This window comes from Malurus melanocephalus, unplaced genomic scaffold, assembly GCF_030028575.1.
Source record: "Malurus melanocephalus ecotype Western Australia unplaced genomic scaffold, MMel_1.1 scaffold_111, whole genome shotgun sequence".
NCBI lineage: Eukaryota > Metazoa > Chordata > Aves > Passeriformes > Maluridae > Malurus > Malurus melanocephalus.
Window position 1 is genome coordinate 1,318,168 of NW_026623343.1, and position 14,086 is coordinate 1,332,253.

Genomic DNA, 14,086 nt, shown 5'->3' on the forward strand with positions numbered 1-14,086 from the left:
AAATAAGGCCTTAAAAATGTCAGCTGCTCAGGATTCAGTAATACTTGCAAAATAGGTACATGAAGATATCTATCAGAAGATACCTATTATCTAATAGGTATCTATTATCTGAGGATAACCGTCAGAAAGAAGTTAGAAATGAGTGACTGTGTGATCAGGTAAAGTATAGCAAAGGAATGTTGCAAAAAACACATCTAAGGCTTTTAATTTCATTGAGGTCCATCAGATTTATGCTACACAAGACTACAGTAAAAGAAAGTCTGAGGTGCCTGCAATAAACCTGTAATGACAACACCAGGTATCAGAATTACTTTAGAAAGCAAACTCAACATGTTACATTTCCAGCTACAGATAAGCTCTGAAAAACTGGACTAACGTCTCAACAACTAAGACAAGTTGAGTCATTTTAATAGGAGTCAGTGGGAGACTCCATCAATTCAAATTGGTTAATATCAGTTTGCAAATATGCTCCAGAAAGAGAACATGCTATTTGGCTTGCAAGTACTATGTTTTCCGGTTTTCAGCTGTAGCATTGACTTAAAGTAACTGAACACCCTTAAAAGCACACTTAATTAGAAAGAACTTGCAATATTCTAGGAAACTAATTTCAGGAAGATCAACACTGTGCACTTAAGATATTTGTGGAAAGAAAGTAACTTAAAGACTGAAAAATTCTAAATGCATGAAAACTGAAGAGGAATGAGATTCYACATCATGTATTTTAGATAATGAATTGTAGTTCATGCTGTGGCAAAACAGAGAGAGTCATCTCCCCACTAAATCTACATAAACTGGAAAGAAGTAATTGGAAAATTATAGGTCATCACACATAGAAGACATTGATTAGATCATGCATCCTGCCATCACAGCAAGATTTTTGTTTGCTTCTTCAAACAGATTGGAAGGGAAAATTTGATAGTGAAGATGCAAAGCAAAACATACTGGAAACAGAACTCTGTATTTGCCTTTTCAGCTTCAAGTGCTTTCAGGTAGTCGGACCTTCATAGAAGGATGGGAACACTTTTTGCAACAAGCTATTTAGATCCATCAGTCTCCCAGCTGTTCGTTCAACAGAGGAGTTAAGGATCAAAATGAAAGCTGATGCAAGTTTCAATTAATTTAATGATTGCCATTCAAGAGCCTTGACCGAAATTGAAATGAAAAGGAATTAGAAGCTTCTTGAAATTTTTGAAAACAAAATCTCCTGATAGTCTGAATTATTTTGAACCATTGCAATCCCATATTTTCCACAGTTGGTTCCAAACTTTACACCTATCTAAACAAACCAGAAGTAACACAACTGTTTTAATGGCAACAAAATGTACCAAAGTATGTTWAAAAAATGAAAAACATAGATTTTCTGCAGGTTACAGATCAATTTTCCTTTTACAATAGGAAAGAAACAAAGTCAAATATTCATTTACCAACTCGATGAGCAAAGATGCCATGCTGCTTTTTCTAATTCTCTAAATGAGAACAAATACAGTAGAATATGTATTGCAATATAAATAAGAGGTAGAAGGGAGTGAGTACAAATCTCTAATCAACACTGTAATCAAAGAGTTGTAACACACTTCACCACACAAAAACCTTTAAATTGGAGTTCCACAGCAGTACAAGTGCTACTTGTAAGAGCTTGGAAGTAGGATGTATTTGCTTAAGATTTCCCATCACTTAACTTCGAAGTTRTATTACTGTGTAGTTAAGGATACAGTGAGAATCTTCGATTAAAAAAAAAGTGAAATGTCAAAATTCTAATTTGAAATAAAGTATACATTTTTGAACAGCAATAGCAAATAATAACTAAATCTAGTAATAAGGAAGCATCCCATTGGATTTTCTGTCACTAGGTTTTTGGTTTTGTTTTCAATTCTCTCAAGTTACACACTTGAAAAAATTCATCAAGACCCCAGAAGACCAACACCATTCAACCCTGCCCATGTCACTGCCTCTACAAATATAAACCAATTTATCAGAGTATCTATTTCCTCAGGCTGACATCATAAAAATMAAAAAATACATATCTTCAATGTAAATTCCTTCCCCACCCTCTCCAATCACTTGACCAATGGAATACATGACCCTACCATGAAATTTACTTTTTCATGAAAATTTTAGGAAGGACAGACCTGAAATTTCTCTTTTGGAATATTCCTTCGAGCTCCTTTTGCTAGAACAAGGGCTTCTTCCACTCTGTGGCTAGCTAGAAGATCCTGAATCTGTTTTTCCAAAGGTAGTGGCACCAAGATATACACACCCTTGTTAGTAGCAACAATCACCTTTCCTRGACAAAACAAACAGATATATTCAATTTACAGCCTCTACAGAAAAAAAAAAAAAAGCGATTTCAGAAATAAGTTTTAAGATACACAGTTTAAGATACAGGAACCTAAATAGTGTTAAAGTCTCAAAACTGACCCTTGCTGCTACCACATTTACTAGACAGTACAGTTCACCTGTAAATTCCACCTCAAAAATACAGTGATAATGGTAAATTTATTTAGTTACAGCAGATTTTGGTTCACTCTAAGTAAGAGAAAATGGCTATAACCACTCATGATGAACTAATCTGGTAAGGCCATTGAAATTATTGCCAAGATTCCAGAGAGTAAGAACTTTKAACTAATTGATATTTCCCCAGGCTTGCATTTGAAAATTGTAAGCTGTACATCAAATCTAGCAAGTAACATACAGTTCACAGAGTTACAGTTCATAGCTTTTCTCAAGAAAAAAAAAAAAAAGTAGCATAGTACATTCCACACTTTACAGTTCTCAATTGAGGTACAGACCAGTAGATATTTTTGTGGGTTTTTTAACAATTACATGTAAAAGATCAAATTTTAAAACTCTTGCACAGATACTTTAAAAATTATTATTCTTTTGTATTCCTTTTCAATATTTTGAATTTTGTCAGAAGAGTCAATGGACAAATATGTGTAGGTCACAATTATTGAGTTGTAGCATTAAGTCAACATTGCTCCTTTGAAAGAAATAAGTTACAAGAAAACTCTCCAACTCCACAGACTCCTACCCAATAATTAGCTTGAAAATTAGAACACATGTAATAAGCATACATTTTGTTAGAAGTGTGGAATTTTGTACTACTGAAATCTTCAAGGAATCTAACCAGGAAAGCAATTGCAATAAAAGTATCAACAGTCAACACGCTTGTTAGATACTTTGTTTAAAAAACAAACCCAAGTGACTGCAGAGGCTGTTCCAGAATTACTGATGTGACAAAGTGTCCTTTTTAATACCTTCAAAATCCTGTAGAATRTGACCTTCTTTAAAAGGCAGGGTTTGCTTTTGCTGCTGGTCCAGCATGCTGTGCACCGTAATGAACTCCTCATCGAGAGCAACCACGTAAGGAAAGCACAAAGCTGCCCCAATCACATTCTCTGACCAGTGCACTGGGGCKCGCTGTGAAATCCCATCTACAGTAGCAAACATGCCTACAAAAAGGGGAAAAAAAAACCTGAGGCTCATGCTAGTTGAAGACTCTTGTTTTCCCAACACAAAGCATGGGTACCAAGGTACAGCACTGGAAAGTCTCAGAGCAGATGCAGTATCAGGCAGCATAATGACAACACATCAACCTCCCTGGACCTGACAGATACATTGTAATTCAGCTAATTCAGTTCAATTTTTTTTTTTCTTTCTCCTTCAGCATAAGGACAATAACAAAACCTGAGCAGAGATAAATACTGAAACAAACTAGCAAGAATTATTCAAGTTTAGTAAGTTTAATGTTGCAGGAATTATGCCATGTAATCTGAATACATTTCAGAACAGCAAAACGTATTGAGACACAGATTTCAAACAATCTTGCMTTAGTAGGAGCTGCAGACCTGTACCACCTGACCTATCTGGCAATGCAAATGTGTTTGTTCTTGTAGTGTCAAATGTCCAAAGAACATTTTAGTGGACACAATAGCTTACTGATACTTCTTCACTTCTGCTACAGCCAACATTTTCAGAGAACAAGGGCCCAGCTCCTTGGGATGAGTCACTTCCTGCGAAGCATCTGTGTTTTCAATCATTTGAAAAAAAAGCAGAGGCTGTGTATAAAGCAGCACAGAGTAAAGACTTTATTATCCCAGTGATAACGCCTATGCTGTCTTCAAAATAACCAGATTAAAACTTCAGTGAATTTGCAAGGAGGGTCTTTTTTTGTCAGTACCTTTCCTCAYGTCTATTCTGTCCTCCACCCTTCTCCTACCTTAATGGACTTTGAAATTGCTTTTGGACCACGTGCCACTGGTTCTGTTCATGCTATTTGGTATTTCCCAATCCTGAGACATTAACTGAAGAAAAAATTTCAGGCAGAATTTTCAGGCCTAGTTCAGTAACCATTTACCAGTTGAGAAATTACCAGTGGAAACTTCTGTTCTAAATATGAATTCATACCCCTTAAAACAAGTATTCTCATGCCATGAAAAAAGACATGACCACAAAAACTGATCTTTGGCAGCAGTGAGCCACTTGACAGCTGGCAGAATAAGTCTGAGCTCTAAAGAACTGAAGAGATTAAAAGATTATGTTATTCAATTTACAAAATCTCTTCCAAACAGAGGATAATGAGGCAAGGCGAGCTGGGTACAAGGACCATCTTGGAATGAAATAAAAAAAAAAAAAAAGGGAAAGCAGAGAAAACAAAACAGAAGGTTGTAGACTTTTACAGAACTACAATGTGGAGACTAAGCTTCTGGATCCCACACAGCAGCTTTCAACGATCAGCCCTTTCCCCTTGACTAAGGATTCTTTTTCACTACAATGATCAGCTTTTCAACCAGACTACCTTACAGAACATACTTCCTGGGTGATAATACATAATGACCCTAAAATTTCTCTTTAGAAATTTCTCTTTTGAAAATACTTTCTGGGTCATAACAAATAATTCCTAATTTGTTCTATAGATCTTGATATTCTTRAGGCTCAGAAGTAAAATTTTATGTCAGGCAAAATGTACTGTCCACTTTTAAAGGCTTTCAGTTGTTACTCTGTGCTATAATCCCATTTCAATATATGGCAGAAAACCTGAACTAATTCTTAAGCTTTTCTATTTCTATGAAAACCTGAACTAATTCTTAAGCTTTTCTATTTCTATGATGTTCTAATAGAAATAATTATAACTTTTTCTTTTAAATGAAAGAGCTCTTTTTTAGGTAATTTTAAACATCATTTTTTAAGTGAAAAGGGTGAAGTGAAAGGGTGTGCATTTAAATCAGTATCCTTCTGCATCCCTCTGCCCTCAGTAGCTAGGGCTTCTGTGGCAGAATGATGCATTTTCTATCTTCATMCAGCTCTCACCTAAGGATAACAATAAAAATCACTACAGCCAGAAACCACAGCCTTTTTATAGTACAGGAATGCATCTGACGAAACTTGAGATGAGGCTGACAATCAATTCTGTATTAAAAATTGCATACCCTACCCAAGGTTTAGAAGAATTACTTAAACAAAGCTACACTGTTTTCAGCATCAAGAGATACAGAAATGTTCTGCTGCATCTGCAGACTTGTTGAACATGCGCTCTTCCCTACCATCCATGTTGTTAAAATTATGTTAGTATTGACCTCACATTGGCCCCCTGGGGTACAAGACTAATGACTGTCCTACAGCTGCACTCTGTCCTGCTGACTAAAAATCTTCCAGGCAAGCTTTCAATCTACCTCAACTGTTTCTCCAGCTCATTCTTCATCTGTTTGTCTGCARAAGATGTCATGGGAGAGAGCATCAAAGCCTTGCTGAACTTCACAGGAACACTGCTCTCCCTTCATTCACCTAACCAGCATGTAATCAAGAGAAGACAATCTGGTCAGGCACTTTCCCCTTTTTAAAAGCATATGGATTACTTAAAATCACATCCTTGCCCTTAGTATATCTGGAAATAGCTTTCAGGATTTTCTCAGATCACCTTCCCAAGGATCAGGGTATGGCTGGCTGCACTTCCCTGGTCCCTTTCTCTTGATCACCTAAGGCAGGAGTGAAAACATTTGTTTTCTTCCAGTCCAGAGGAACATCCTCTGATCAGCATAACCTTTCAAAAATAATAAAGATTTGCCTCATAATGACTTTGACTATCACCCTCAAGCATTCATGGGAACATCCCATAAGGTCCCATGGATCTGTCTGTCCAATTTATATAAATCTTTCTCTGCTGAAGGCAGGCTTTTGTGGTTCCAGATTTTCCCACTGTTCCTAWGGGCTGATGATTCCTGAAACAAGGTCAAACCAGTAGACTGACATAAAGAAGGCATTAAGCACCTCAGCTTTTTCCACACCCTTTAGCATCAGATCTTTTGCCCCMTTTACCAGTGGGCATACATTAGCCTTCCTGTGCTGATGATATGCTTGTAGCTCTTCTTGTTGCCTTTCATGGTATTTAGAGTCAATGCCAGATGGACATTGGCCTCTGCCCTGGTTTTGGATAGAGTTAATTTTCTTCTTAGCAGCTGGTGTTTTGGATTCTGTATGATAAGATGCTGGTAAGATGTTCAACAGAGCAAACCCCTTTATTAGCTCCTCAATGCACACCAGAAAACTCCTGGTTGCCATCAATGCACACCAGAAAACTCCTGGACTGCTTGTCTCCTGCCGTGCTGCCCTCTTAGCATGTACTGGGGTGGTTCAAGCGCACCCTAAAAACCAGGGCCTGCAAATATAGATTTCTTCCTGTTACCTAAAGAAGGTTTCACCTAAGTCTTCTTCCTGATGAAGTGGTCTGTACCAGGCACTTACCACAATGTCACTCATGTTAGTTTGCTCTCTAACCCAAATCCACAAATGCTCATCCACCTCCTCCTTTGTTCCAAGACACCCTATCACATCTTCCTACTGCTCCCATGKAAAGGGTAACCCCCATCTCAGCTGTTAACACATAGCTGTGCTGATTTCCCAGAAAAAGTGAGAATGCTTTTACTACCATGATGTTTTGTAAAGACTTCTTTCTCTGCATATGCCTGAAGCAGAACTTCTTCAGCTCTGTTTGCTGCTTATAAAGTCTCTTATCACACCATCTTGCACCAATTTGTTTGCCAACACAGCCTACCACCACCACGCCTAATCTAAATCCAACTCACCATTTGCTCACTCAAGTTGGCAAAAATGCTTTTGCCTCACTTGACCTAGCAGATCCCTTCTCTTCCTTAAATAGGGATCCACAGTCTTAAAAGACAAAACCCGTCACCACAAGTATGCAATCGGTTGGTGATCTGCACAATCCATGTACTCCTCCTCAAGATGTTCTTCCTTAACAGCAGGATTGATGAGAAAACCCCCATCCCCTACATGGGGGAGTCTCCTACTACTCTTACTTGCTAATTCCTCTGGTGCTACTGCATTGTACAGGCTCAGATGATTTGTTGGGCAGAACTTCCTGCTTTTCATCTGCTACTGTAAGCACTGAACATATTCTATAGATACAGATCTGCAACCAGAAAGGGAGAATTCTTCCTATTATGAGAAGAGACTCAGCCCATTCTTCCCCTCCATACTGCTGGAGGTTCAAGGCTCATGCCTGGATCCTGGAAAAAATTCAATGTCCTTTCTGCCATCTCTGGTGCCATGAACTCTGCTGACCTCCTACTGCATCTCGTTTGCTTGGCAACCAAAATCCTCAACCAAGCACACATCTCTCATGGACAAGGACATTTTTCCTTGGTCCAGTCTCAGCAAGAGGCAGAAGACACTCTGTTCAGCTCAAGGTGTGAGGAGCTGCACCTTCTGTTGGGAGCTCAGCCTGAGTCGACACGTCATATGTTTTGGGGCAATTGCTCCAGCTGGTGTTAGGAGGCAAATCCTTTGCCAATATGAAGAAGTGTCTGCTGTAATTTTAAACACTTAATGCCTCTGTATAGCAGGAAATCTGGTTAAAAACATGCAACAAGAGCTTCATAAACTCAAAAACTGAATTTTGGTAAGCACAGTTTCACACACATCAGAAACAATTGATTTTCAGTTGTAAATTTACTARCTACTGGACAGAATAAAGAATCTTCCTCCTCCTTTTGAAAGAATGAGGTAAATACYGCCTGAAAGTAAAGATGACAAAGTGCAAAATGGCTAAGTCTAAGGATCTGCTATGAGCAATTCCAACAACCAGTTTAAAATCCGGAGTCCAGATAAAGAAAAAATTACATAYACAAAAAACGCAGAGATGTTTTACTTTGATTATCATTTTGAGCACATGTTTTCTGMCAATCTAAACTCCAGTCAACTCAAAAGCAAACTAGTACAAATAAATGTCACTTCAAACACTCTAAYGCCAAATATATTAATGCAGAATATRTTCACCTCTGTAAAAGAGGCTGAATTTAGCATGGATGCTCTGCCGAATAAGCATGCCCTAATCAATTAGACATACAAAAGGAAATCAAAAYTAGACCTGAAGATTTATATCAAGCCTATTCAAGTCCATTCATTTTACAGCAGAGGCCCACCTGAAGTACCAAGATTCACAATGCTTATCTATTATAAAGATGCCCAACCATCTTCATAACTTCTAAGARACAAGTGTTAAAGGCACTAGGAGTTTTACCAAGGAGAAACAGCAAGATGGATAATACTTAGCCAAAACATCAGTGGGGAGGGAATTGAGAACAGGAGATTAGGATACATCCACAAGCTGAATTAAGAAAGGAAAAACTATACAATTGATAGCAAACACTCTAAGGTCTCTGAGGTAGTACAAGAAAGACTTTGCCTGTATCATGAGGAAAAGCATGGTTAATAACAGGTTCAGAGCAGCAGAAGTGCTCTTGCTTCAGATCTCCCATACCTGACATTCTAACCCCAGGACATTCTACTTACACAAGGATGTTGGACTTCGTAAGTAACCTTCTTTTCATGTATCTGTCTAACAGGACACCAGACAAAAGGAAAAGTCAAACTACACAAAACTCTGATTTCTAACTAAATACACTTATTCTCTTGCAAGTATACTCTTAAATTTAAAAAAAAAAAAAAAAAAAAAAAAAAAAAAAAAAAAAAAAAAGAGAAATTACTTGAATAGAATGTGGTTAGACATCTAAACAGATAAAAAAAATTAAGACCGGAATCTTCTTAGAAAATCAGCTAATTCAAAAATTTAAACTTCCCTAGTGCTACTAAAACACCTCATGTCCATAAATATATGTCCACATTTAAAACAACTAAGAGCTTTAATAAGAAGTGGGCAGCCAAAATGATTTTGAAAAGCCTTATATCTGAAAAAAAACCAAATTCATTTTTGAACATCTTTAACTCACATAAACTCATATTCTATTGAGAGTCTCCTTCTTTCAAGAAAAGCTAGTGAGTTAGTGAACATCTTACCCTCTGGTCACGAAGCAAGACTTCAATATATAAGCACACTTGATTTTCTTTGGAATTTATATTAAAAAGCCAAAATCTGTATTCAGAACCTAAATGAATGAACTTTCTGTCATGCTATCCCTAATATGTCAGGGAAAATACATAACTGTATCTTCTAAAATGAGAGTCATATGGCAAACAGCRTGAAAGCATTCTGCCTGTGGTCTGTCAACTCTGGGATATTGCAGCTTTTCCAAAAAAAGCTCAAGATTACGAACCTCACAGTACACTGTTGATTCAGACAGATTACAGTAGTCCTGACAAGAGCATCATTTCACATGAYCTAACTTCACATGATCTAACTAAGGTTTTGCAATACTTAAAAGATCATTTTCTGTAACAAAGTGCTGAAAAATACTATTAAAGGAAATGGGAGCATAAAAACTGGGTAATATCTGAAAACATCTACAGTCAGGACAGTAGTCAGGACAGCATTTACTATTACAGGAACTAGGATGCAACTTACTTCCTCTAAAATTTCTTACTAACACTGTAGTATAACGTATTTACTTGTCAATCTGTTAAAATCTAAAATGGACTTCGTATGAGCTCCTCTGAATAGCAGCTGAGGAAAATATTAACTCATCTACACTAATTTAACAATTYTGTAGCAACACAAACAAACCCAGTCATACTAGTCACTACASAGTGTCTGTCAGACTCTGAAGTTTCACTTGGTATGCAACMATTTTTTTACTAAGGGCTACAAGATACTAAGAAATGAAGCTCCCTACACACATGATTAAAATAAAATAATCATAGATTTTTGTGCATTAAAAAACCAGGAGTGTTATAATAGTACAAGTACCAAAAATTTACCATCTCCCTTTTTATCTCATCATTCCAATATAGACCTGTGAAGGAAATCATCATTATTATGCGTAACAATTAGTAAAGCTTTGCTTMAAAAATTGAGAGAAATTAGGAGAAGTTAAAAAAAAACTGTAAAAAATTAAAGTCCTTAGTCTCACCTAGGCCTCCGGGGCCAGCCAACAAAAACTCTTGTCTGCCTATCCTTTTCACAATTGGCCGTTTCTCATCACTGCAATAAGGAAATAGGTCCTGGGAGACGCCAGTATTATAATTCAAAATTATATACTGTGTAGTAAGGGCAAGGCATAAGTAGTAACCATCTACAGCCACAGCACAGGGTTGTTCTGGAGTAAACACTTCCTTCACTATTTGGACTCTGTCTTCAAACACCATGAACATTTGAATCGTCCGACGCTTGACCGAGATAATGCAAACTTCAACGCAGAAAGGATCCCCACTCACAGGGTTTTCATTCAGCGTGAACGTCACAGCTCCTTTGATCCTAGCACCGGTGGGGACAGGTTCCAAGTTGATCATGTTCACTAGTGTTATTGTATTGTCACAAAGCACAAGGAGTCTGGTGAGGGCAGAGGCTGCTTTCAATTCACTCACAGGCTTCTTCAAGCCCAGGTATTTGTGTARTTGCTTGGTGGCAGCAAAAGTTACTTTTCCAGCAGTTGATACCTTTTCATCCAACAGAAAGTGATAGATAAAGCAGTCGTTGGTTCCAATATAGAGGTTCTTCCCACAACACTCAATGCACTCGATGTTGATGTAATTTTTGTCTCCCATTAACATCTCCCGCTCAACAGCAGAAACGAGCTTGAAAGCTTTGACGCTCATTGTGTCTTCCGGGTGATCTGATAAAAGAGAAAAAAACCCACTATTTACTTCAGCACATAGAATTAAATATCAGAGGTGGGTATTTAACATTCACCAATGGAAAAACTTAACTGCTGTATTTTTTAATAGCCTATACTCTATTTCCAACCTGACTAAACAAACCAGCAAGCACATTAATAACCACAAATTATTCAAATTTTAATTAATCAAATTGTATGCTTTTACTTCTAACCTATTCTGAAACAGACTCACAACAACACCCAGCTWTTCTGAAGTGATGCTTTCTCCACAAGTCACCAGCATGTTTTTGGCACTCTCAAGACACTTGGGTTATAATAACTTACAAGAGGTTACTGCCAGTATCTTAGTGACTTATAAACCTGTCATGCACAGGTTTCTATCACCTGTACACGAAAACAGACAAGTTTCAGGTCTTAGACTTCCAAAGAAGYCGCAAGGCATTTAGTGCTACTAGTTAATATGTCATGTTGCTTTACACTCAGTTGGAAGCCTATTAATACAGTCTTTTTGCACAACACCACAGGTATATTCCATTTTAACACGTATTTTATATTCCTTACTCTCCAGCAAGAGAAATACATACCTTCCAAGCCAGTTAAATAATAACTTAAACAACTTACAGCTCATAATAAAAATAGTGGTTTGGGTTTGTAGCTTGTTTGTCTTTCTAAAATATCTGCAGATTGCATGGCCCATAAAGCATTCATTAAGCTCAAGATGTAATATCACAGAAATTCAAAGTGTTTGTTCTCCACTAGCAAAATCACTTCAAAAGTCTGTCTTTAAGTGCTAATCAGCACTTCTAATATTTATTCTACAAACTATACCTACCCTTCTGCAATCAAGCACTGTCAAGGGATAGATGCAATTTWTGCAGCTAATAGTATTGTGCAATTTTATTATACTCCAGAGTTATGTTATTTTACAAGAAACCAGTAAACAACTGTGCTCAACACTCCAAAGAAGAGCAGATGAGAAACCGCTGACCTTATTTAATCAACTTTTAATTTGTCATGACTACCTGTAATGGTCACTTAGCCAACACAGGGGAAGGCACAACACTAAACATCTTGAACATACACAATTACTCCTAGTTTACATGTAGAATGGGGATACAAAGCATCAAATGAAATCTCTGCGGACCAACAGAGAAACCAACATCAACAAAATGCTCCTGTGAACAAACTTGAAACTAAACACAGGCAAAACAAATTTAGTTTCCAATTATTACATCTAACAAAACCCTTTGTTTTTGCAAAAGAATACTAAAAACCATGGCAAGAAATTTTGATAACTGAGAGAGAAAAGGTGAGGTACACAACTTGCAGGTAATCACAAAATAAAATTGTATCAGGCTAAAATTATGGCTAGAAGCAAACCATATTACCAAGATACAGTGGTAAGCATTAATGCCAAATACTTCAGAGTTTGTTTTCAGGTTTTTTTTTCCAGAAGTTAAAAATATTTTRGTTTGGGCTTCCATGACATTTTCAAATTCCACCCTCACCTGGAGTGTAATTTAGTGTTATGACTGTCAACAAAAAATGCCGACCAAAAAAACCGAGGAAGCACTACAGAAATAGCTTAGAGTAAAATGATAATGCAAGTCTGGCAACACAGCCGTGTTACCCTCCAACACGATCAAAAGAAACAYGGAATTTTAAATTAGAGAGGGCTGTCCAAAGGTCAACTGCCAAAACAACCCCAACAGTTTTTAAGAGCCTGTGTGTAGCCTGAAGTGATAAACTACTGCCTGGAGAGGTCAGGCAGTTTATGTACCCGAAGTTGCCAAGGACTTAATGCTCCTGTAGCTCAAAGTAAACATATTGATGTATGCAACCAAGAGAAATGCAGAATTTTGCTCCTGACCAAGATGTGTTAAAAAGCCCAAAAGAATTTCCTAAATGAAAGCAGATGAAAAGTAAAAGAATTAATGAAATCTTAGCAAATATATGTCTCCTGAACAGAAAGCACAAAAAATCCGTAGTACTACATAAGTCTGGTAATAAAGGAATAAAAACATTTGTTCTAGAAAAAAAAAAAAAGCTGTGAGAAAAAGCTTTTAGGAACAGTCAGTGCCAACACTCATGACCTGAATGTAACTTCTTTTTTAACATTTATCTTGTTCTCATTAATGAAACCTTAGGGCCTGTGAGCACCGTAAAGGAACATGCTCTGCAGAGCATGCCGTTCCTTTGAAGTGCAAGAGACCACCCCTAGTTACAGATAGYATTTTTTATAGTAGTTTTAGATGTTCAGAACTCCGGAAAACAAGATAATGGGGATGTTTTGCTGTCAAAGCAAAATAAAGTAATAGTCAGGAAAATCCTCAGTCTAGTAGACACTGGTTTTTAAGCGCACTAATAACCCTGCACGCASTCATTTCCTGTAAGAAGTGGGAAGCAGCTCTGCCCCTCTCCTGTTAAGCAATAACCTTGCCTTACATTGCGCTGGCCCCTGCCTTGCAGAGCAGCACCCTCCCTACCTCACCTCCACACCGCTCCCTCTCCGGCACACACTCCTACACCCTGGGCGGGCTCTGATTAACCTGTGGATACGATTCTCCCGAGCCGAGGTGTTGAACCACTCCAGCCCCCGGGAGGACGGGGATGCGCTGCCGTCCCCTCACACACACARCACGCAGCCAGGCCCGGCACCGGGCGGCCCCGGCGCGCCCGCCTCCACCGGGCCGGACACGGAGCCTCTCCCGCCCGCCCTCCCTCCCTCTCCCAGCACCTGCCGGCGCACAGCGGGAGCCGGGCCCGCCGCTCCGGGGCCTCGCGGTGCGGTGGCGGCGGCCGGGGCCGCCTCGGGGCGCGCTGGGATCCGCCGGCGGCGGGCGAGGGGGACGCGCCGCTTCCGGTGCGGCGCCGGCCCCGCCCCGAGCCCGCGTCACCAGCCCGGGCGGCGGGGGRACCGCGTCCGGTCACGTGCGGTAAACCCGCCCTCACCCGCCGGGAACACGCCCGAATGCTGCTCAGGTACAGCCGCAACTCCGCAACCGAGAGAAGAGATYAACRCACTTATTATATRTATTTATTTTATGTATTTATTA

General features: G+C 38.8%; 1 protein-coding gene across 2 annotated transcripts in view; it reads right to left on the reverse strand.

Annotated features, from left to right (window-relative positions):
• Nucleotides 1–13,880, reverse strand: part of TGFBRAP1 (transforming growth factor beta receptor associated protein 1) — a 34,356-nt gene extending 20,476 nt beyond the window's left edge. Inside the window, exons 1-4 of one of the 2 annotated variants that reach the window (XM_057369468.1) lie at nucleotides 13,768–13,880; nucleotides 10,326–11,027; nucleotides 3,258–3,452; nucleotides 2,130–2,284 (exon numbers count right to left, since the gene is read on the reverse strand). In XM_057369468.1, the coding sequence (XP_057225451.1) occupies nucleotides 2,130–2,284; nucleotides 3,258–3,452; nucleotides 10,326–11,010 (1,035 nt within the window). In that variant the 5' untranslated portion in view covers nucleotides 11,011–11,027; nucleotides 13,768–13,880. Of the gene's footprint in view, nucleotides 1–2,129; nucleotides 2,285–3,257; nucleotides 3,453–10,325; nucleotides 11,028–13,579; nucleotides 13,718–13,767 lie in introns of those variants that run through there. The other variant, XM_057369469.1, reaches the window with a different exon arrangement.
• Between the last annotated feature and the right edge of the window lie 206 nt (nucleotides 13,881–14,086).